At 40.7% G+C, this 25,215-nt stretch overlaps 1 protein-coding gene across 6 annotated transcripts in view; it reads left to right on the top strand.

Annotated features, from left to right (window-relative positions):
• Nucleotides 1-25,215, top strand: part of GRIP1 (glutamate receptor interacting protein 1) — a 387,281-nt gene that overhangs the window by 287,133 nt on the left and 74,933 nt on the right. For 2 of the 6 annotated variants that reach the window (XM_054580061.1, XM_054580060.1), the window contains exons 8-12: nt 4,808-4,955; nt 6,794-6,963; nt 13,428-13,583; nt 14,296-14,451; nt 24,519-24,705. In XM_054580061.1, coding sequence (XP_054436036.1) covers nt 4,808-4,955; nt 6,794-6,963; nt 13,428-13,583; nt 14,296-14,451; nt 24,519-24,705 — 817 coding nt within the window. The remainder of the gene's footprint in view (nt 1-4,807; nt 4,956-6,793; nt 6,964-13,427; nt 13,584-14,295; nt 14,452-24,518; nt 24,706-25,215) is intronic. The other 4 variants (XM_054580065.1, XM_054580063.1, XM_054580064.1 and 1 more) reach the window with 2 other exon arrangements.

Here is a 25,215-nt window from a genome sequence, read left to right as displayed (position 1 = left end):
ATGGTTTGCCTAGATTCCCCTAGAGTTAAGCCAGCCTGGCAGATTCTCCTAGGGCCAGGCAGCACCTTCTCCCAGGCACCCAGAGCATTTGTATCCCGTCATGGTTTTAAGGCGCAGGATCTTAGTTCATTTTGGGGGAGATTAAGCAATCTCTGGAGATAATGGTTTCATGAACATATGCTTCCTCTGTGTTGTGGCTCCTTGCCCTTGTCTTTGTGGTTGGAGATGGTTCACAGTTCTGGGCACAGCTTGCAACAGCAAGAAGTAAGAAATGAGGCCGAGTGAGGCGCAGCCATTTTTTTTAAGAGCACATCCTGAATGGTTCATGTTTCACTTCCATTCACTTCCCATTGGCTAGAACTTAGTCATGGCTGCACCTCACTGTAAAGAAACCTGGGAAATGCTCTTCTTAGCTGGGCAGCTGTTAGTTCAGCTGAAACTTAAGAACCTTATTACTGAAGAGAGAAAGAAAGATAGGATACCAAGAACAACTATCAGTTTCTGTCATTTATAAGAGATTAAGTTAATAAATAACAGAGAAATTTCATTACTTTCGTCTGTCAAGCCAAGTAAGTTTATCTTTAGATATGAAAAAACCAGAGAGAAGAACGTATGTGATTGTCACCTCACAAACCTACCTACTAAAATTCAACAGGTCTATGGGAAGTCATTTGGGAAATTAATCTTTCTAAAGTTGTATGAAGATAATGTAGAAAACGCCCTGGTAGGCCAGAGCTCCTGTGAGGATTGACCTGAGCAAGAAGAGAGGTTACTGGGGAGTAGCTCAAGGAAGAGGTGGCCAACAAGCTTCAGGGGTGGAACTAGAGACATCAGGTCACGTGCTCTTGGGTTGGCAGCCAAACTTTGACTATTAGAGTTGAGAGGTGGGCAGAAGCGACTACCCATTCACATGATGGAAGGACAACCAAAACAGGGGCCAAAGGGATTAACTGGAAGTTCTTCCACAGGGTTCCAACTGAGACAGATGAGAAGCAAACCACTGTTGCATATGCCCACAGGGACCACTGACTCTAAACTACTAGGTGAGGAAAATTAACACAGAAAGATTAGCAACACCAGAGAGTAGCAGCCACTGTAGTGTTAGGTTGGGAGCAAACTCTGGGAGCTAGTAATGATATAATGGGAAAATTGTAGCCATTAAACCTCAGAACCAAGAAGTCCTCTTAGAAGACCAAGACCCTTGACTCCTCCCAGCTATTAGTAATGAAACTCTGCCCTAGTTTGACAGGAAAAGATATAAACCCTAATGTAATGTCTCTCAACCATTTTTAGGACTAAATTATTTCCTTTTTTTTAGAACTAAATTATTTCAATATTACTAATCATTTAAGAAACATTGCACATATAAGAATCCTTAGCACTGAATATGAATGTTTCTGGCATGAATATTCTGTGTTTACCTCATTTAAAAAATATGTTATTTCATCTCAAATTGAAAATGGCTTTCCACGTGGAACTTTCAGCTTCATGAGTCAGTGTGTACTACCTGAGCCTCAGCAATAGGAGTACAGATTTCCGAGTTCACTGGATCTGAGTGGCAAATTGGTGATAAAGATGTGCTTGCAGAAAAACAAAGTTCTATTAATGAAGTCTCAAAAACCAGAGCAGTAGAAAGTCAGAAAAATATTACACAGTAATGTACAGTCTTGAAAAATGAGATGACTCCAGGCTTGAGGTCATCATATATCAATAATAATAATATTTTTTAATATATTTTATTGATTTTGCTATTATAGTTGTCCCATTTTGTTTCTCCCCTTTATTCCCCTCCACCCTCCACCCACCTCCTACCAGCATTCCCTCCCTCCTTAGTTCATGTCCATGGGTCACACATGTAGGTTCTTTGGCTTCTCCATTTCCTATACTACTCTTAATCTCCCCCTGCCTATTTTTTATCTACTATTTATGCTTTTTATTCCATGTACCTTTTCCTCCATTCTCCCTTCTCCACCTCCCTGCTGATAACCCTCCATGTGATCTCCATTTCTGTGATTCTGTTCCTGCTCTAGTTGTTTGCTTAGTTTGTTTTTGTTTTTAGGTTCAGTTGTTGATAGTTCTGAGTTTATTGTCATTTTGCTGTTTATAGTTTTTGATCTTCTTTTTCTTAGATAAGTCCCTTTAACATTTTGTATAATAAGGGCTTGGTGATGATGAACTCCTTTAACTTGACCTTATATGGGAAGCACTTTATCTGCCCTTCCATTCTAAATGATGGCTTTCCTGGATAATCTTGGATGTAGGTCCTTGCCTTTCACGACTTTGAATACTTCTTTCCAGCCTCTTCTTGCCTGCAAGGTTTCTTTTGAGAAATCATCTAATAGTCTTATGGGAACTCCTTTATGGGTAATTGTCTCCTTTCTCTTGCTGCTTTTCAGATTCTCTCCTTATCTTTAATCTTGGGTAATGTAATTATGATGTGTATTGGTGTGTGCTTCCTTGGGTCCAATTTCTTTGGGACTCTCTGAGCTTCCTGGATTTCCTGGAAGTCTATTTCCTTTGCCAGATTGGGGAAGTTCTCCTTCATTATTTTTTCAAATAAGTTTTCAATTTCTTGCTCTTCTTCTTCTCCTTCTGGCACCCCTATGATTCGGATGTTGGAATGTCTAAAGTTGTCCCAGAGTATCCTAATCCTCTCATATTTTTTCATTCTTGTTCCTTCATGCTGTTCTGGTTGGATGTTTATCTCTTCCTTCTCCCAATTGTTGATCTGAGTCCCAGTTTCCTTCCCTTTACTGTTGGTTCCCTGTATATGTTGTTTTATTCCATTTTGCATAACCTTCACTTTTCCCTCCATTTTGTGACCATACTCAACCATTTCTGTGAGCATCCTGATTACCAGTATTTTGAAACTGTGCATCTGATAGGTTGGCTATCTCTTTATCACTTAGTTCTATTTTTGGAGCTTTGATCTGTTCTTTCATTTGGGCCATATTTCTTTGTCTTAGTGCACCTGATACATTATAAGGGGTAGAGGCTTAGGTATTCGCCAGGGCAGGGCCACCCAGCTCCCTATGTTGTGACACTGTGTGCAGTGGTGGGGTCAGAGAGAGGGAAACAATGTCGCTTGCGTGGCTCTTGGCTGGCTTTCAGTCCCTTCCCACAATACCCACAGGCAAATTGGGCCCTTCTAGTGCTGATTTCCAGGTGGGTGGGTTCATGTACGTTCTAGGACCCTCTGGGTCTCACCAATGGACTCTTCTTTGAGGCTGGGAGTTTCTCCTGCCACCACAGCCAGAGGTTTTGAGGCTTTCTTTTCATGCACTGGAACCCTGGGTTGCACAGTCTGTCTCGATCCCCAGCTGTTCCTCCCGGCTCATCCCCACACAAATGTGGGACTGCCTGGTCCTCCAGCTACCACCTTGCCATGCGTCATCTCTGCCCTGGCTGCCCATCTCCCCCTCTCCTACCAGTCTGAGTGAATGTTTCTTCTTTAACTCCTTGGTTGTCAGACTTCCATACGGTTTGATTTTCTGGCAGTTCTGCTTATTTTTAGTTTTTAAATTTGTTGTTGTCCTTCTTTTAGTTGTGCGAGGAAGCAAAGTGTATCTACCTATGCCTCCATCTTAGACAGAGGTTCGAATAATAATACTACTCTGTTTAACACTCTGTGAATTACTAAATGTTTAATTACACATTGATTTCATTGTAATAGACACTGAGGGAAAGATATCATTTTATAGGTAAGCAAGCGGACTTAGAAGGCTTTGGTAACTTGTCTAAAGTACCATGACTAAAATATTTTGAAAAGAATAATTAAATGCAGGTGTTTTAACGGTATGTCTGGGGCTCTTACCTGTATGACCCCTGCTTTTTATGAGCTTTAAACAATTTCATGAGTTTTCTCATTTGTTCATACATTCATTCAACAACTGTCTACTGCATATCTCCTATGTACCCATCATTAGCCCAGGCACTGAGGATGCTGTGATCAATAAGACGTAGTCTCTGCTTTCACAGCAAGCCTACTGTCTGGCAAAGGATAGAGGCGTGTAATCCATACTGGCTATTATGAAACAGTGAGGTGTGTGCTACAACAGCAGGAGTATAGTAGAGTGTGGGTGCACAAAAGAAAGGTGTCTTCCCAAACCATGAATCAGGAGAGGTTTCCCAGCGAAATTAATGTTTACGCTGAGTTCCCAGAAGTGAGTAGGAACTGAAGGAATGTAGAGTGTTCTAAAGCAAAATGAAAGCATGTGGAAAGTCACTCCTGAAGGAGAGGTGACCCTGTATCAGGCCTAGAATAAGGAAAGACCCAATGGATGTAGAAAAGCAACCTAGTGTACGCACTCCTACTAAGTGGCTAATTAGAAACATCATCTACTTATCCACCCATCTGTCCATCCTTCAAGCCATTCCACCTCCCTCCCTCTCTCTTTCCATTCCTACCTTCCTTCCTTTCTTTTAACCATCCATCCATTCGTAGTACATGCTAAGATGTTTATTGAATTAATTAATGTAAAAATATTTACTGAAAGATGTAGTATGTGCCAGGCACTGTATGTACCAAGTGACGTGGAGAGCATAAAGATACACAGACCTTATCCCAAATGACATGAAGCTTAAAATTTAATTGAAGAAACAAATTTGTGCACATATTATTGAATACAAGCCAGATAGAACAGGTATCCTAAGAGATGCCCTAAGAAGTTACCACTGGCTAAGGGGATGTCATTTGGAAGAAAATCTAAGTTTCAGACCAATATCAGACTGAATGTTTTCCATTTTTTGGTGTTTGTCTGTTTGCTTATTTGTTTTGTTTTGTTTTCTGAAATTTGTTCTTTCATAGACTCTGTGGCAACAGCATCCGGGCCATTACTAGTTGAAGTTGCCAAAACTCCTGGTGCCAGCCTTGGGGTTGCCCTTACTACCTCGATGTGCTGTAACAAACAGGTCATTGTCATAGACAAAATTAAATCTGCAAGCATTGCAGACAGGTGAGTGTCGTAGGAAGCACCAACCTTTCAAAACTGCATGTGGGTTAAAACACACATGCACATACACACAGAGGTGGGTATACATATACATTTATATATGTATATATACATGTAATACATACACATCCACATACATACATATACAATAAAATACAGCTTTCCTGCCAACTTATACAAGTTTCAGTTAGAAAATGAGTTATCATTCTAGGGCTTAAAGACTGGCCTACCTTATGAGCCACTCCATGATGTTATGTCACATCCAATATTTGGTATGGCCTTTAAAACTGGAAAAGAAAAAAGTCTAGTAACTGAGCACATTTTCCTGCTGTGTCCTAAAGGGTAGCTAAACAGAGCTTAATTATGCTCCATGCAGAAGAGTCATGGTTTTTCCTGAATTGTTATCAATTGGATCCTGCCACCATAAAATCTTATTCCTTTTTTTATTAAATAAACAGAACAATTTTTTTAAATAACACAATCTTTAAAGTGAGGACCAACCGTTACAGTATATCCATCATAAGGTTTCACAATCTTCAAGGGTCCCTGAAAACATCATTCATTCTTATGACAGTAAAAACAAGAAGTCGTTTTTCCCAAATTCATTCTCCTAATTAATATTTTAGACTTACAATTTAGGAGAGGGATAAAAAACACAACTTTACCACCTAATCTATTATTTTACAGCCGGTGGTAAGAAAACCCCCACCTCCCATAGCTGAAGCACTCTAAGTACATCCACATGGAATTCTATTTTCAGATGGAAGGGATGGCTTGAAATGCTTTTATCTTGAGAAGTATGCTATTCTCACGGTGGAGATTTTCAGATGCTCTCAAGGGCCCAGTCTCCCCGGCATGTCTTCAGCCCCCTTCTCCACATGCTCTCGCCATGCCCGTTGGAGCTCTGATGGTGAAGCAGTGACCTGCAGCCACCCCTCAGACTATAGCACCACTGAGGTCTTACCTGACATTCAGTCCTTTAATCCTAATGGCTATTGACCCAGCGGTGTCCTCCAGTTCAGTGGTGCGGGATGCTTTAATTTTCTCCCTCTCTTTTCTCCCGCTCCACAGCGGGTAACCACTGCAAGGAGCTGTCCCCTTGACTGGAACATCGGGACGCTGACTGCCGTGCTTGCTTTTCTCAACTCATCCAGTAGCCAGTCTCTTGAGTTCAGCAAGGTGCAGTGACAAGCCAGCCCCTCCCCTCCCCCAGCTTTCCCCTTCTCGCACCATGCAGGCTTGTTTTTATTATTTCCTGCATAATTTCCATCATCTTCAAGAGCTTTGGTACTAATAAAAGTATAACTCCAGAATAAGAAAATACAACCATAATGAAGAACTGGTCCTCTGGGAGCTTGTGTGAAAGGATTGTGGAGAGCCTTAGCTGAGTTCCCCCCAAGTTATTTCCCCTTTAGACATAAAATAGCTGTAAACGACCCTATTCCAACCTGCAAGTCACATCTCGACATTCTGAATGTTTACCAACTCATATTTTTAAACATGAAAACCCACGAAGAAAAATCACAGAAAAAAAGTCAAGGGAAATGTTTTTCCTATCCTTCCCTTTCTTCCTGCTCACTCTCCCTCAAATTTTGGCACCATTACTCAAAATAATTGTTTTTGAAGGACAGCAGTAAAGCATTTCCTTGAGTGTTTCTGTATTTTCTACAGGGTTTTACGTTCCCATTCGTAGGCACTTAACATGTCACAGGTGGTATCTCCTGTAACACTCCAACTTTCCTTTCTGTGAGTACATGGAAACCGTGTGAATTTTTTACTACAAAGGACATGAAAGTCATATTCCAAAGAGGAAGAGCTCTGAGCACGTCTCCCTCCCCTAGATGCGGTGCACTGCACGTGGGGGACCACATCCTGTCCATCGATGGGACCAGCATGGAGTACTGCACGCTGGCGGAAGCCACCCAGTTCCTGGCGAACACCACGGACCAGGTCAAGCTGGAGATCCTTCCTCATCATCAGACCCGCCTGGCTCTGAAGGGACCCGACCACGGTGAGAGGATCTGTCTGGATGAATCTCTTTATCTTCTCCTTGCGATTATTGCTTGCTCGTTCCAGCAGAGTTAGAAAGATACTGAGTTTCTTCTCATTTCTTTTCAAAACAACAGATTATCTTTATTTATTGGTCTTTATCCTCCAAACCTTTTTTGTCAAGCTACATGTCATTTACTTGAAAACCCCAAATTGGCGAAAGAAACATTGTTTGAGGATGTTTTCAAGAATTTAAGGCTAATAATATTCGATGTGAAAAAAAACCCTTTGGTGCAAATTGAGTGTGGAGAGAAGGGAAGTAATTTGGCATCCTGTTATATTGAATTTCCACTCTGCTTGAAGGATAATGAAGGCAAATAGTAAAACTCTCATTTTTTTAAATTTATAAAGTGAGTATTAATAGCAGACCCTTCAGATATTTGGAGGGAAAATGGTTGTATGAATGGCTGGCTTTCTGGATATTTTGTCTGTTTGCCAGACTAGTGTATTTCTTAGAATGGAGAACAACCTTTTTGACCAAACATCTTTCCTCAGAGAATCATATTTGACTGCATTTATTCAATAGCAAGGGTCAGCTGAGGAATCTGCATTGTTACCATCCTGAAGATCACAGATATGATTGCTGAGTATTTACAGGGTGGGGCAAAAGTAAATTTACAGTTGTTTGTGCGGAAAATAAAATAATAATTAACAAATAATAACAAAAGAATAAACTCTGTGTTTCACATACTCACAACTATAAACTCACTTCTGCCCCACTCCAGCTAGGTGTCTTTTAACAGCACCTGGTGCGAGGAAAAGTACGTTTAACCCAAAATCAAATGAAGAAAGACTCCCCAGTGGGGTCTTTGTTCCAACTCCATTTCCATCCTTTTCCTTAAGCCAAGTAACCCTCTTTTTATTCTTTGAAATCAATTCCTTAAAGCCTCACTAGTGACTTCACACTGCCCTAGAGATGAAGAACGCACTTCTGTATGTTTAGAGAAAGAGAACAATTTTCTCTGGAATTGTAATTTTGCCTACGAGAAGGTCATTTGTATTACATGTCTCCCACTTTCTAAAATACACTGCACTTTCCACAGATTTGGGGGGGGGGGCGGAGAGGGACCAGATAATTTTCATACTGAGTCAGCTGGATGCAACGTTTTTTAATTAAATGGTGCTTAGACAGCCCCGGAGCTAATGAAAACCTCTAGTACAGCATTACCTTTATCAGATTTTAATTTTACACATTGGAGTGGAGAAATGATGCCGCACAGGCAGCTTATGAAAAGAAATTCTGCCTCATCTGAATAGCAATTGTAAGGCACTCGGGGGGTGCATGCTGTTCCTGTCAGGAGGTCCTGTGGGCCTTTCCGGCCTGCACACTGGCTGAGAGATTTCTGGAACTGTTGAGTTTTTTCCAAATTAATCCAAAGTCCTCACTGGATTTGGAGCACAGCAGGTGGAACAATGCACACTATGTAGTGTTTTCTCAGCATAAGAGTTTGCTTGGTAAATTCAGGTGTCCATGAATCAGAAATGTTTAACAGACTCTAAAAATGTCACTGGCCTTAGCAACCTAATTTTTCTCCTTTTTATTTGTCCTGTATGCAAATCATAAATGGTTCAAATAGTTTCTAATTTGTGAAGTCATAAATATTTTTACCTACCAAGACAATTTTATAAAATAAATGTATACACTAAAATGTATGGAGACCAAGAACAAATTTTTTTCTTCCCTGTGGAACACATGATATTGTTTACAATTACTCAGGGAACTGGTAATTTAAGTAATTCTAATTTCTGACCACATCATGCACTTTTGCTGAAAATTGTTCACCATCATCCTTATGTGGCATATAAGCAACTCCCTATATTTTACATTAAAATCAGACTTGCATTTCCAAAATGAAATAAATATTGTCTCTTAAACATAATTAAATCACAGTTATGAAGAGAAAAAACACAAGAAAAAATATGGCATTTATAATTTTCAAACTTCTGTTTTTATATATAGTGGACTTTTTTCCAGAAGAAATTTCTAGTTATTTTTTCAAGATCTCTGATGCCTGAATAGCATGTCTCTCGATCCAAAAATGGATGGGGATACAACACGTTCCAAATTTTGCTTAGCAACAAAGTATTCACCACAGTGTTTTCATGAAATATGGAAATGGGCACATGAATTAAGAATCAGAGATTAACTGTGCCTTTTGCTGGTAATTATGCCAACAACAATGAGTTTTCAATGAGGTTAGACATTGTTCCCACTGTGGGTCTTTGGGAGACATAATCATAATGGAAAGAAAGTGAGGCTTTGTGAGGGAACATGTGAGCAGAGCCACGACGTTTGATATATTCCGTACCAAGAGGTGTCCATCGGGGCGTTCCAGGAGCCATCACTAGAGGCTGTGGCCTGCACCCTCAGACGTCCCAATGGGGCAAGAGGGCACCGTTAGAGAGGAAAATGAACAACTTCTTGCCAGATACCTCTTAAGACTTCAGCAATGATGTCACCATAGAATGATGAGAAAAGCATTGTACTGTAACTATTTATCTGTAACGAAGGACTTAGGAACACCCACAGGAAGGAGCAGGGTAGTGTGTGCCTGAGGGAAGGGACTGTAGAGTCAGACTTCCAGAGGTTTAACTATGACCCTACCATTTGGAACCTAAAGCAAGCTATCCAGCTTTTCTATACCTCACTTTCTTCTTTGTAAAATGGGTGTTATAATAATGCCTACTCATAGTTATATTGGGAACACTATCTGAGATAATCTATGAGAAAACACTTAGCCCAGTATCTGGTACACAAGGGGGAACCCCCCAAAACCTGAATTTATTTATAAAAAATTGTGTATCCTTGTATGTTTAAACTTCAGTCACCTTCAAACTAAGGTTCCTCTTATTTTACTCAAACTTCAGTTACTCTTCATTTGATGCAATACATTTATTGAGATTTTTTTCTACTGCTCAAAACAGTTTCAAACATGTCAATTTTGATGCCTTTTAGTGCTTCTGCTGTTTTTTTGTTTCACCTCATCCATATCAGCAAAATGTTTCCCTTTGAGGTCTTTTTTCATCTGGGGGAAACAACAAAAAAAAAAGGCACACCAGGTGAGATCCAACGCATGTGGAGGGTGGTTCACAAGGGTCATGCTGTTTTTGATCAAAAACTGCAGAACACTCAGTGCAGTGTGGGCAGGTGCACTTGTAAATCACCCATCATGAAATGGGCAAACGCGTTGAAAGAGTCTTCAAAAAAATTCGCGGAAGCTGAACACAGCCTCTCACAACACCACCAGCTGGTGCGTGACACAGATGGGTTCCTAGAGCACTCACCTCGTGGGGGAAGCCTGTACTACAAGGGGCTCACCATCCAGAAGATAATTCTGGGTTTTCTTTGGGTCCCACCCCCCCGCCTCGTATAGCAAGTAGTCAGTAAAAGTTTTCTGTTATTATTGGGACCAATAATTGGGAGAATGTTTTTTTGCAAAATGAAATAGTGTGCCAAAAATATAATGTTTTATTTTAAACTCCTGAAATACTTGCCTAATATAAGACTACAAGGTACACCACCATAAAACAACATAGCTTTGCGGTGAACATTCAGAACAGACAGTGGCTATCTTCAGCCTACATTATTTGTTGAATACTTTTTGTATTCATTACAAATGACAGGCAATTTTATTCATTATTTTATATCCTTTTTGTCTCAGTTATTTCATATGCATGAAGCATTAGTCCCCAATAATATTTCAAAGTTAGGGTAAAAATGATGGCCTACATTTAGCCTGCCTACAATAATTAACACAGTGTTACGCACACCATAGATTGTCAATCTTACCTTCTTTATTGATTTATTAATTGGGCCTGACCGTACCTAAAAATGCCCAGTTATTTTCAAAGCACTCTATAAAGAATTGGATTAAAAATTAAGTTTAGAATTCTGAAGTCCCCTCACTGTACTTCATTTGAAACGCAGACAATACTTTGTAAAGAGTAAAAGAGAGTGGCTGTGGGTGTAGACTAGCCTGACCCAGCAGTGATTGTGCATTGTTATAAAAAATTGCTTTGTACACCACAAAGTAGAGTAAGGAGGTTTGAAAGAGAATCCCTTAGGGACTTCCCTCGCAACACTTTTTATCACAAGGAAAATGTTGCTGTAGTGTAGTCGTGGACACTCTTGCTGATATTCCTATGCAGCGTGCATTCTGCTATTCATTCACTCCTCAGTCATTATGTACTAGGCACTGTTAAAGTTCCTATGATACATCTAGTGAGCAAGACAGCAAAGTAGATTCTTATTCTCATGGACTTCTAGTTTAAAAGGCAAACACTGAAAATATATTAAACAAATGAAGCTATTTCAGACAGTAGTGAGTGCTATGAAGAATATAAAACTGTAACGGAATAGCGTGGGAGAGGGCAGCTACTTTGGCCGTGGTGGTCAGCCACAGCTTCTCTGAGGAGATGGCCCCTGAACTGAGACCTGAATAATGAGAAGGAGCAAGCAATGCCAACCACTGGGACAAGAATATTAGAGACAGACAGAATAGCAAGTGCAAATGCCCTGAGGCAGCAAGGAGCCTGGCTTGTGTTAAAAACAAACATAACACCTGTGTGGCTGTAACAGTCAATGACAGGGAAAGAGATGGGGCCTGCAGCTGGAGAGATAAGTAGGGGTCACATCTGAATCTCTTGGTAATTGTAACCCATTGAAGTAGATTAAATGGGAGTGACATAATCTAACCTATGAATTTTAAAAATCACCCTGTGTGGTGGATACCCAAAGGTAGGTATGCAGGAGACGAATCACGGAGCCAAGTGTGAAAGTGGGGCAGCGGTCTAGGTGAGGCAGATGTTGCTTGAAACTAGAATCGTGGTGAGGAACCTGGACCCCAAACTAGAAAGAGCAGTGGAGTAGAAGGTAAGAGTCAAAAGGTTAGGGCTGCAAAATTATGGTGGCTGCAGATTTCTGAGATATTCTCTAAACTTAAGTGTTCAATGTGTGAAATGTGTTGAGTGAGAGACACATCTGTTTCCTTTAAAGGATACTTCATTTTATGGCAAGTCAATAGAACGCAGGCAGAATCAATATTATTACTCAGAGCTCAATTGTTTTTATTGTGTGTACCAGCACCATGCTAAGCACCTGTATACATAATTCTCACAGTTGTCCTGTGGGGTAGATGCTTTCAGGAAATCCATTTGACATATGAGGAAACTGAGGCTTAGAGGGGCTGACTCACTGGCCAAGATTATGTGAAAGGAAGGGCTGGAACCAGAGTGGAACCCAGCTGGCCTCAGCCCATGGTGGTCCACCCGTGCTGTAGGGCTTTCGTTCTGCGTACTCCCTCATTCCACAAAGCCTCCAGAGTGGACAGGGAGGCTGGTATCACAGGTGGAAGACAAGCTCCTGTCCGAATGACCCTCCTTTAAATACTTAGAGTATTTGACCTTCTGGCATGATTACATGCTGTTAAATTACTCACATGTACAGCATCTAACATTAAAATCATGACAGTAGAGAGATATAAATTCATATGTTATTTTTAATTCTTTAAGATTGTTAAATGAAAAATTTCATATGAAACATAGTAACAAACAATATTGGTCATACTTTAGAACAATGTGTAGGAAATCAAATTTAAGCAATACTGAAATTAGAATGGAAATACAATATACATTTTTTTTAAATAAAGAGGATGCCAAAATTTAAAAATAAACTTTATCAAAATTTTATAGCATCTTCAGAAAACATAAGAACATGTGAAATATTTTAAGAATTACTGTTGCTTTCAAGTGTAATCATCTTCTTTCAAAAATAAAAAAAATTTAATATGTTAAGACTTTTATCTTCTTATAGGATATAGATATGATTCTGTTATTGATAGATGATTAAAGTGGTTTATTGTTTAGAAAAATTAAGTCTAAGTGATGGATCATAGTGTAATTAAAATGTCAGAGCAATAGATTGTGATGTGTGACCAGTAAACCACTTGAATCATGAATCCATTTGATTTATTGTTTCTTCTTTCTTCTTTCTCAAAATAAGTGCTGCTAACTAGCCAAGATTTGCATATCTTCAATTACTAATCATGTGCCATAAATCATCATGGGGTTGACTTTTAAGTTTAAAAAAATGTTTTTAATCTCTGCTGTGAAGCACCGGGGGAGATTAGAAATTGATTCAAGAGACATCTTTAAAAGAGGAAAAAACTGGGCTGGGGAGACGTGCATTATTCTTGGGAAGACGAAAGTTTCCATCCTGATGTTAATCATCTGTTTTGCTGACCACGAAGAAAAGGGCAAAAGCCAGTGGACAGTAGATACCCTTTTCTTTTCTATTTTTTTTTTTTTTATTTTAGGAAGAGGCTTTCATTTTTGTTATACTTTTTATTTGTGCAATTCAGTTACTTTTCCTCTTTTTTGGTTCTTTGTTTGTTTTTCTTATTTCCCATCATCACTTCATGTGGGCAGTGAAAATTCAGAGGAGCGACAGGCAACCTACCTGGGATTCCTGGGCCAGCAGCCACTGCAGCCTGCACACCCACCGTCACTATAACACGCTCCGCCCTGACCATTGCCGAGTGCCTGCCCTGACATTCCCGAAAGCGCCTCCTCCCAACAGCCCTCGTAATGTTCCAGGCTTTCTCCTCCTGCTCTTTTATTTCAATTATACAAGTATCCTTCTCCCTCCTTGCTCATCTGATTCATATTGTATTTGGCTTCATGGGTGTCGTATGCTTTTTTTCCCTCTTTTTGTAATAGCAACTTATCATTTCTGACATCTCCTGAGTCTTTTTCTTTTCCACCAGAAAGCATCTGTCATTAGGAAAAGATGAAAATGTTCAGAATGCTTTATCTGTGGTCAGGAGATAACAATTCAGAATATGGTACAGCGCACGATGTTTGCAGATCTCCTTTGTATATGTGGAACCCTTGCGAAATTCATGTCAGAAAGTAGCTATGAAAATGAGATAATGTATCTGATGTATTGTGGTGTTTGTGTAGAAACTTGTTTTAATGTTTGGTGTTTTGTGTGCGTGTCTCAGTGTTGGGGGTTCTGTGCGTGTGTCTAAAGTAAAACTCAGAACTTCTCTGTGCTCCGCTGTGCTCACGAGGGTGGCGCTGCTCCTCGGGTGTCTATGGGCTCTGGTAACTCGGCTTCTAAAAGCACTACCACCTTGGCTCCTGGCGCCTGGTCTCTGTCTGGCCCGGGTACTTGCTAGCTATGACTGTGCATCATGTGTGTGTTTCTGGATTGTTACTTAGTAGTTGGCAAGTGTGGTAGGCTCACTCCCCAACCCGCGAGAATGCTGTGTGCCAAGTCTTCGCTCTCTTACAGCAGCTTTGGTGTCTTCATCCTTCTCTCCTACCTCCATGAGTGCATACAGCCTGAGCTCCCTGAACATGGGGACTTTACCTCGCAGCCTCTACTCCACCAGTCCACGTGGAACCATGATGAGAAGGAGACTGAAAAAGAAAGACTTCAAAAGCTCACGTAAGTGGAAGGGTAGCCAGTGTCATCTGGACTGGAGAAAACATGTGGGCAGGTTTGAGTCTTCGCTGCACAGTAGTCTATGGGAAGAGTTTAGAGAGCTTACCCATCAGGTAAATAGATGCCAAGGAGCCTCAGCTCTGTGCCAAAGACCATTAAAATGGTACATGTTACCCCTATGATAATGATTACAGGGAATACAATTTCAGACTGAATTAGTTAGTTCACACCACCTTTGCCTTCAACTTTTTGTTTGAAACTTTTTCTTGCTCCTTCAATCTAGTGAAATAACCAAAGATGTGATTTTTCCTTTAAAACTCCTTCCTTATGTTCTGAGTAGCTTTGGCTATGACCTTTGTTCATAGTTTCTTATTCACTCTAAAGTAATTTTTTGAAAACTATGTCCACTTTTTGGTAAATATACTAATCTCAGGTTTTTGTTTAATGTCATTATAAGTTTCATATAAATTATATTTCATGATATATTTGAAGCCCCTCCAAAAAGGAATAAGTTGCCTTTTCAAACTACCCCACTGAGAATCATTTCTCTAACTCATATGCTTATTTCTGTTGTCCACTACAGCCTAAAGAAGATTAGAAGAATGCTCATCTTCACAATGAGCATCTTAAAGTCTAGGGATTTCAAATATGATTCTTGGAAATATGATCCTCTGGGATAGGCCAGCATAGTATAGACTAAGCAAGACTAACTAGGAAGATGTGGCTGGCTACTTGCTTTTGGATAACTGGTTGTACAAGAGAAAAGGGGTAAATGAATGTTAACAGGGAAGAAATATAAGTCACTCCTAATTTTTGTTGTTGTGAAGGAAGATCATAATCTCCCATCATCATCACATTAAGTTTTAGAGGAAGAGAACACCTATCTTTCCAACCAGATCCAGTCATAGTCTAGAATGTGTTTTTTATCCTCTTATTTCCTGTCTTGTGGCCATGATTGTGATTCCCATAAAGGGGCTCAAAGAAGATGGGTTCTCTTCCTGCACTCACCATGAGAGTAAAATAAGGAACACCCTTATACTTCCCATGTACGTCGAAGCCAAACCTAAATCCTTTGAAGCTGATAGTGAAGAGAGAGCATTCTTGTGAGACGGAGTGGTTGAACCTGTTGGCTCTTCAGCATATCTGCCAGAGGTTCATCTGTGCAGGCGGATCTGCTGCTGGTTCCACTAGAGCCGCCATCAGCGCAGGAGACTAACCACCAACCACGCCAGGAAACCATCTCTTCATGTTGCAGGAGACATGCGAAGGAAACCATTGCAAAAGATAGGGCCACCGCTGTGGTGCACTCATGATTTGACTTGCATATCCTCTCACACGTGAGATTTGTCACTTTTAATATATGTACATGACAGGAAATTGGAAATCAGGAAAAACAGAAGGAAGATTGAATTTAGTCAAAATCAGAAGAAGGCTTATATTATCTCATATGTTTCTTACCTGACACTCGAGTGAAATATTTACTCTTAGAAGAAACTAGTTGGAAGCAGTACAGTGAACTGGATGCAAGCATAGACCTTGGAACCAGGCTGCCTGTGTTTCCATCCCAGAATTATTAGTTTCTAGCTATAGGACCCTGAGCAAGTTTCTTAAGCTTTCTATGATTTATTTTTCTTAGTTACAAATGGGGATGATTATAGTAGTTATTTCTTTGGGTAATTATGAAGATTCTGTGAGTATATATATTCTCCGCCACCAAAAAGGCAAGAAATATACTCTAGAGTCTAGACTATGAAATCAGTATTATAATTATATATATGCTAGAACAACACCTGGTAGTTGGTAAGCACTATTTAATTGTTAGCTATTTTGAATGGTGTAAGTGTTAGCTATTACTCTGCCTGAATCTGAATTGTCATGTGTGAAACTCTCCAGACATTCCTCTCAACATTATGCATTTTTCAGTGGTTACGTGGCATAATACACAGTTCTTGAATCTGCCATACAATACCTTCAGGGTTTGTGGTGGATATTTGTATATGAATATTTTTCCATACAGTAGCTTCACATACAGAACTCCTCGCTGATAGAAACAGGCGAACAGCCCTCAGCAGGGAAGAACAATTAAAACATTCATTAATGACTGTACTTCTGCTTCAATGGCTAAACATTTGTGTTAGGTAAGATGTACTGTGTTGACTAAGGACTTTAGAGACTCCAAATGAATGATAGTATGTTTGGCTCTCTCAGGTTGATGTTTACACATCTTGAATATTGTAGTAGAAAACAGAGCGGAGGCCACACTGTCACTGACGTCCACGGCCAGCTCCTAAATTCTTTCTTGAATCTGCATATTACTCTCCAACATAGTAGAAATGTAAACACAAGCCTTGTTGAAGAAATTTCTAGCTATCTGTGTTTGCTGTAGACATTAGCCACTACAGCCCCACATATTGTACCTACCAGGATGTTTATAGATGTGTCTCAGATGAGCATATATTTTATATTTTAATCAAACAATAAGGTGCAAAAGCTAGGAACTTTTATTCCAATTTCAAAAACACCTTTAAAAAAAAGGAGATAGTATTCCAAAATCACACACACAAAAAGGAGGATTAGGTTCTATTCTTTTTTTTTTTCCTTAGTCTAGGAATGGTCACATTAGATATGAGGGTTTTTCCAAAGAACTGATAATAAAAGGTTTATTGCCACTGTCACCATACTGTTGTTTTTTCCACTGCTTTATTTAAGCCTTTATTCTGTGCCACCATGTACTGCCCACTTTCTCATTCTCATGTTTCTATAGCAGCCAGGCCATTTGTATGGAGGGTGAATCGTGGCAAAGTCACAAAAAGGATAAAAAGTCTCTTTGCTCTACTGGTGATAACTCAGGGCCAGAACATGGAAAACAAAAAGAATCGTCACATATGTTTCTGGTACAAAGGAAGGACGTGGCCAGAAAATTATAAAATCTTCTCACATATATATTAAAACCTTCTGTACCGTTGACCAGAGGAGGAAATCCATGAAATCTGTGAGGACACGTTACAGGGATTAAAACAGGAAGGTCCGGTGTTCGTTTCACAGGGACAGCAATGAGTCAGCCCAGCTCCAGGCTTCAAGGGTGTCACAGAGCCTGGTAGGGTTGCAGAGCCGTGTCACAGAGGGTGCCCGCTCCTCACCTCTGCCGGAATGGTGCTGACCTTTCCCTGACAACCTGAGCTGCCCCTTTTTCTACTGCAAAGGCCAAGGCCCCTTCCAGAAGCCCCACCCTGCCCTGTGATGGTGGCATGAGGGAGAGGTGGGCCTGGCTGGCTCCCTGGCTTTCTGCCTCCCACTCCTTTACACGGAGCCGATGTAGAGACCCTGCCTGTTCCTAATCAGCCACGGTTGTGGCAACGTTCAAGTTAGAACACGCTCCCAGAATGGTCTTTGCCTCTTTTGTCATCGTCACTTGCTACTAGGGAGGCAACACTGCAAAGAGCTGAAAGGAAGAGAATGAAAAAACCTAACAACTTTTATCCCTTCCACCGACCCCTGAAAAAAGAACGGAAGACAAAGGCAGCTAATGGTAAGGTTTTATAAGTGACTGTGCAGAGAGGCCAGTAGTTGATGGCCTAAGACCCGCTCCCCACCAGCCCCCATGTCAGGGAGGGAGCTGCTGGCCACCCCCACGCTGCCCCTGAACTGGATCACGGATCCACAGTGTATTGTGTCCACAGCAGGTCGACCCTTAGTGTGGAACACCTAGGTGAGCCATCTAAATTACAGGGTCAAATAATGGCAAACACTGAGTTATTTATAAATCTTTGAGGTCCTTTGCTGTCTCTACTTTTAAAATGGTTTTTATATCTGACAGTGAACCTCACAGCCTTCTAAATTAAAGGCACATTTGGCTAATTTTTAAACTTAAGGAGTTAAAAAGCTGTCTTTGATTCCCTTCCCTTCCTTACGCCAGGAAAGACAAGAATTGACCAAAACACAGAGTCATTCCCCGCAACCCTGAAGGGTTGTGACAGAACTCTCCGAAAGTGACAGGGGGAGGACAGAGCAGATGTGACTCGGGCCACAGCCTCGGCACACTCCCCTTAGTGGTACCGGCACACAGCGTGTCAAGCAGTGCAGTGATTTCCACTTCACCTGCAAGCAGAAATGGGCACGTCTCAGGCCAGAGCTGGCGCCTTGCAGGAGCATTTGCTACTGGAGAGAGAATTCATTATACACATTTTTTAACTATAGGATAATAATTCATAGGTCATCTTTATTTTCTTCTGTTGGTTGACCACATTAATGAAGCAGGATAATCAAACTCATCTTTTTCTCTTCCAAGTAATATTGGTTGTTTTTCCCTCTGGCTCATCATCTTTAAGTCTACAATCTATCTTTTTCATATCTGGTAATAATTTTCAAGACTTTAATGCCTGTGAGTAATCAATACATACAATTTCAAATGAAATTTTACTGTTTCAAAGAATGGATTCCAATGCATCGGAGGGCTTTCAGAGTTAATTGTAAAATCCCAGATTTAATATAATCCTATATTTATTAGATAAATTATAACTTCATATAATTATAAAACCAATGTTTAATACATTTTTAATTTGAAATTAAAGTTCCTAATGATTTCTGTCACCACAACTTGCCTCTAGATAGTGCTTATAAATGTAATGATACCCATGGTGAATTAGTACTTATTTCTGTATTCAAATCTTCTACAGAATGAACTTTTTTATATTCTCTAACTGTTCCAAAAATATAGCAAATCTCTCCTTTGAAAAGGTATTCACTACTTCTAATCTAATGTCCCCTATTATTATTAAACTGACCATTTTTTTGTTCTTTCTTAGTGGAGATGGTAATCAGCTGAATTAAAAGTTCAAAAATCGCTTTTAACTTCAATTAAGTAGTCTAAAAATCTATACTGAATTGAGATCTTAAACGGAAACAAACATTATTGTGAACCTATACAAAGATTCACAGAAAGTATCTTTGATGAAGTCCAAAAAAAAACAAAAACAAAAACACTTCACCTAGATGTGGAAGTTATCTGCCAGATAGGTGATGTTCTAATATTATACTCCTGCTTCCTCTGAGTACTAACTGGAAAGAAATGCAGCTTTCCAGATGTTTACTGACAGGAAAGGGTACCTTCTATTGATTTTGTGTCACCATTAAAGAAAAAAAGAACAACAAATGATCTGGAGGGAAATTAAAGTACAGTTGACATCAACAAAGGCACCCTAGACAATGTGATAGTCTAATGAATAGAATAAGCTGAGAAACAAAATAGAAACAGTCTCATAGATAGAGAGAAGAGACTGACAGCTGTCAGAGGGGAGAGGGGCTGGGTGGCTGGATGAAAAAAGGGAAGGGATTAAGCAGGAAAAAAAACCCCTCATAAATACAGACAACAGTATGGTGATTACCAGAGAGAAAGGGAGGGTAGGGGAAGGTAGAAGAAGGTTAAAGGGAGACAAAAAATGACTGGAAGGAGACTTTACTTGGGGTGGTGAACAAACAATACAATATACAGATGATGTAGCCTAGAATTGTACCCCTGAACCCTATATAATTTTTAAAAGATTGTATTTATTTTATTTTTAGACAGAGAGGAAGGGAGAAAGAAAGAGAGGGAGAGAAACATCAATGTGTGGTTGCCTCTCACGCGCCCCCCACTGGGGACCTGGCCTGCAACCCAGGCATGTGCCTGACTGGGAATCGAACTGGTGACCCTTTGGTTTGCAGTCTGGTACTCAATCCCCTGAGCCACATCAGCCAGGGCTGAACTCTATATAATACTATTAACTAATGTCACCCCAATAAATTCAATTAAAATATGTGATAGTCCATGTGCCAGACTTTGGAATTGTAGGCTGCCACCTGTAAAAAGCTTAGGGTTGGAGGCTACCTTCACCCCCCACTGCAGGCTGCATTAATCTCATCGACGTCAATCCTGCTGAGACAGAACAACGATGGTGCTTCTTTAGAAGAAATACAAGTTTTCCTTACTCCTTCTAGACAAATGAGCCACCTCACTGTCCTCTGCCACGTCAGCTGTGGTGCTGGAATGATCCAAATCATAGACAAGTTTGGGTCCCAAAGAATGTCTTATAGTTTCTAAGCAGAATCTACATGAAATGTTGGTTCCAAAATGGAAAATGCAGATATCACAAAATGTGTTCATTCCTCATTTGTTTGTTTGTTTGTTTAGCATTCACTGAATGTTAGAGTCATTGGATTTTAGAGATGAAAAGATCTGGCCCAGTCTTTAAAGAACTTGAGGGTCAAGTGGAGAGACAGGCAGGCAAATATAACCCTGATAAATGCTAAAACAGGATCATGTATTAGAATCTGGAAATGTAGAAAAGTAAATACCTAATTCTGTCTGGGTAAGGCAGGGAAAGGGACATTGAAAATGCCGGGTACAGGCGCCAGGGGCAGAGGGCACAGTGTATGTGATGACACAGAGGTATGAACACGGGGCTGAAGACAAATGGCACATGAAGGGAGCATAGGAGACTATGAGGCTAGATGGGCAGGAGAAAACGAACTCATGAAGCGACCTGTGTGCTCTGCTATAATTTGAATATGTTGTCTTATAGAAAAAGGAAAACATTGAAAGATTCTAAACTGGGGGGTGACATTTATAGAAAAGCCACTCTGGCACCATTTGTTGGCTGCTGGCATAAGCCGAGAAGCAGGGGCATTTGTTGAAAACCTAGTCATCTCAACTGGCAATGATGAGGCACTCCTACAGAGGAGTAGATGAGCTGGGGTCTTGTTATGAAGAGAAGGGCAATCTGGCGATAATATGTAGAAAGCATGGGCATGAGAGAACCCAGAAACATGTATATTAGAGTAATTGAAGTAAAAAGTGATGAAAGCCTGGATTAAGGCATTGGCGGTAAGAATGGAAAACGAGATTTAAACAAAATTGATTGAGTTTGAAACAACGGGGAGTTGTGGGTCAAAGCCTACTCAGATTTCAGGCCTGAAGGACTATAAATGTAGTAGTGGCAATGAAAAAGAGAAGGTGATTAACTCTATACTGAAAATGTTGAGTTTGAGGAATCAACGAGACATCATTGTGGTTGGCATCCATCAAGTCAGGAAATTCATCAGAGGAGAAGTAGATTTGAGAAGATACATGCAGAGGTCTTATTTTATTGGAAGTGAATGAGGAAAAGAATGAGAGTAAAAAGAAGGCTTAGGACAGAACTGCATACAATGCTGTGTCCAGAGTGCAGAGAAAGCAGAACTGGTTGGGGGAGTAGGATGGGCAGAGGAGGGCAAAGAGGAGGAAACTGGGAAAACTGATAGAATAACAATAAAAAATCATTTAATAAAAATAAATAATCTTAACTAAATAAAATTCAAAAAAAATTAAAAGTAAGAAACGAAGATCCAATCTTCCTCAAAACCAAGAGGGCAATTTTAGAAAGAAAATGATGGTTCCCAAAGCCAGTTGCTGCAAAGTGGTTAGAGGAGATGAGGCCATTCATTTTAACAATCAGGAAGTCATCTGTGAGAATAGTTTCAGGAAAGGGTGAGGGGAGAAGCCAAACTTTAAGCCATTTAGAATCAGTACGAATCATAGAGAGAGGTCAGAAAGCGAGGGTAGTGAGTAGGAAAGTTAGAAAAAGTGGGAAGAAAGATTTTATGGCACAAAATCACAGGAGTAGAAAGGAATAGTATCAGAAATACTTAAGAGTGAGCCTGGAAATGGAAAGAATGATGCAGCCTCCTAAAGCAGGGAAGTAAAGAGAAAGGACAGATGATGGTACAGAGCAGCGTTTTTCATCAGCACGCCGGTGGCACACTGGTGTCCCGCAAGAATGTTTAAAACATGCAGTACCTGACTAAGTCAGGGACACTGACCTCTTTTCCCTTAGATGGTCAAATAAAAAAATAACAACAACCAGCACAACACTAGCCATCTGGTGTGAATGAATTAAAGTTATACCTATATTTGTCAGATTGGCAAAAATAATAATAATAATAATATACTTTTTGATGTGCCACAGAACTTTAATGATTATTTTATGTGTGGCATGAAATGAAAAAGGGTGAAAATTTCTGATACAGAGAAATCAAGGTGGAAACAATGTTGTTTAAGGAAGTCTTGTCAAACGGTTATATCTTTTTAGTCTTGTAGGAAATAGAGTCAAGTTTGACCCTGGTAAGGGTAAAAATGTTTGAGACATCCTGTAAGGAATCTAATAAGGTGCCAAAATATTACAAAGCAAAAGACCCCCGGGACCCACAGAGTAATGAGAATTTGTCATGACTTTCTCTACTACCCCTAAGCAACTTAGTAGCAGCAGTGGAGTTAACTGGGCATTACCAAAAGGTACAGAGAATAGAAAAATCGCATGAGGTTTCAGAGTCTCTGATACTAGCAGATGCATCACTGAAGTGGTCACTAGGAGTTCAGCTGGAGTGTGGAGGGAAATGATGCTCATAAGAGGCAATGGATAAGGACAATGGCCTTCAAACTGCCTTCACCAGATTCTCCCATGAGGGAGGAGTAGGCCTGGGGGTCTCATTCCTACAACTGCACTAGCTCTGTTTTTATCTGAAATATAAAGGCATACCTTCTATGCTTTCATTTAAAGGGGGAAAAGCTGTTGCTAAAATTATTGTTTGAAAACCGCTATACTTGGAGACAGGTGAGAGGAAACAGGGCTGGAAGTTATGAAGAGTAGAAAATTAGATCACAGAGACTGCAAGAGGTGGCTAGTAAAGTTATGTGATCAACAAGTATTCAGATGCTGAGATTTTGGAGCTCTACCCATTTTGAAAGATGGGGCACAGCACAGGGCTCTGCCGGCAGGGAGCCGGCGTAGGGTGGAGCTGCCAGGACTGGGAGAGCTGAAGAACCGTTCATCCAGCCCATTAAAGATTATTACCATGGTGTCAAAGATGCTTGGGACAAGGCAAAGCTACGGGTTAGAGGAGAGAGATGAAGAGCCAAGTCCTGAAGGCAGTGAGGAAATGGGGGAGGGGTGACTTTTGTAAATGTAGGAAACTATGGAGATGAGACAAAGCAGAAATGAGTACAGAATATGGAGCTATAAATAGGAGCGGTTTGAGATTTAAAAAGAAAAAGAAGCACTGCACAAGGAAAGCAAGGAGTATTAGAAACCCTTCTCTCTCTTTGCCCCATGCAGGGAGAGTGGAGGACAACAACTTCTGTGTGGAAAGGGGTTTGAGGTACATGATGCCATCAGGTTTCAAAGAAAGGATCAGAAGACCCTTTCTGTAGGAAGTGACAGTCCAATAGAGAGCCCTGAGGACAGAGCGCTTGCTCACAGAGAACAGAGGAGACGGAGGTCCCGGTGGGCAGCACTGAGAGGAAGGCGTCCAGGAGCGGAGCAGCCGCTCAGGATGTGGGCTGAGGATAGGAACAAGACAGAGATGTATTCCTGGGAGCTTAGCAGTGAGTCAGAGGAACAAATGAAACAAGAGATTAGAAAGTAGGTTGGAGACCCAGTGGGAAGAAACAAGGACTGAAGAGAGCAAATTTGAGAGACGTGTAGCATTTAAACAATTCCATCATGCCAGCCCAATGCTAGATTAAGGTCGATGACCAGCACTTCATCCCCACTCTTGGAGCGAGACTTTGATCACTTCTTCAAAGCTGGAGGTTAGAATGTTTGTAAAAAGCTGAAATCTTAGACACAGATGGCTAAAGTGGGAAAAGCACTAGACCGGTTAGCCTAACCCCCCTTTTTCTAGATAGAAAAGAGAAATGACTCATATACACTGGGTGCTCAGCAGCAGAGCCAGGACCAGAACCCAGGGACCCTGGCCCTGACCCTGGGGCTATCCTCTTCCTACAGTGCCCACAACTGTCCCTAATATGGAGGTACGTAAGAGGAGGAGGCTACCCTGGTAGTGGGACTGAAATGTGACTAGTACCGCACATGCACCTTGCATCTTGTTCATGCATCTGGTTCAGCTCTGGCTACATGTATTGCCAGAAGGTCAAAGTATAACCTGTCAGCATTGCCAGTGAGCTGTTTTTCAGAGACATGATCTGTTTCAGAAATGCTGGTGTCCCCGGTGCTTGCATCAACCTAAAGTATTCTTTTCTGTGTTTGTTCCTCTAGTGTCTTTAGCCTCCAGCACCGTGGGCTTGGCTGGGCAGGTGGTTCACACAGAAACCACAGAGGTTGTGCTGACAGCAGACCCTGTCACAGGATTTGGGATCCAACTGCAGGGCAGTGTGTTTGCCACTGAGACTCTCTCCTCGCCACCTCTCATATCCTACATTGAAGCCGACAGCCCAGCAGAGAGGTGAGACACCTTTCACAGCACCTTTTCCTGCTCTCTATTTCTTGCGCTGGCTGCCTGTGGACAGCTAGTGAATTATGGGACAGTGCTCAATGCAGGAAACGTAAGATGTAATGAACTCTGTGTTCTGACAATAAAATTTTATGTTCTTGATCAGTTTTGAGAAGAATAATGAGCATGGATGCCTTTATCTAGCAGACTTTTATCCACTGGGGACTAGAGACCATATTAATTAAAAGGAAAAGATCTATTAAAAAATCTCTAAGCTCAAACTTTAATAATTTCTCTGCCATGGGGCAATGTACATTCATCATTACTGTATGTTGGTTCAGATCAGATTAGAACAATACCAAGGTGCTGAATTATTAATCACTTTGCTGGGAGAGTTCAAGATTTCCTTGTTCTCATGTGTAGCCATGAGATGCAAGAGTGTAAGACACTGCAGTTGACCTAATGTGATTCTCACAGCATTGAATAAACAAGGGCTATCTACAACTTCTAACATGTGATTCT

The sequence above is a fragment of the Pteronotus mesoamericanus genome, unplaced genomic scaffold (assembly GCF_021234165.1).
Source record: "Pteronotus mesoamericanus isolate MK-2021 breed Mesoamerican mustached bat unplaced genomic scaffold, CSHL_Meso_final contig_56, whole genome shotgun sequence".
Lineage (NCBI taxonomy): Eukaryota > Metazoa > Chordata > Mammalia > Chiroptera > Mormoopidae > Pteronotus > Pteronotus mesoamericanus.
This window is presented reverse-complemented; position numbering and strand designations above follow the sequence as displayed.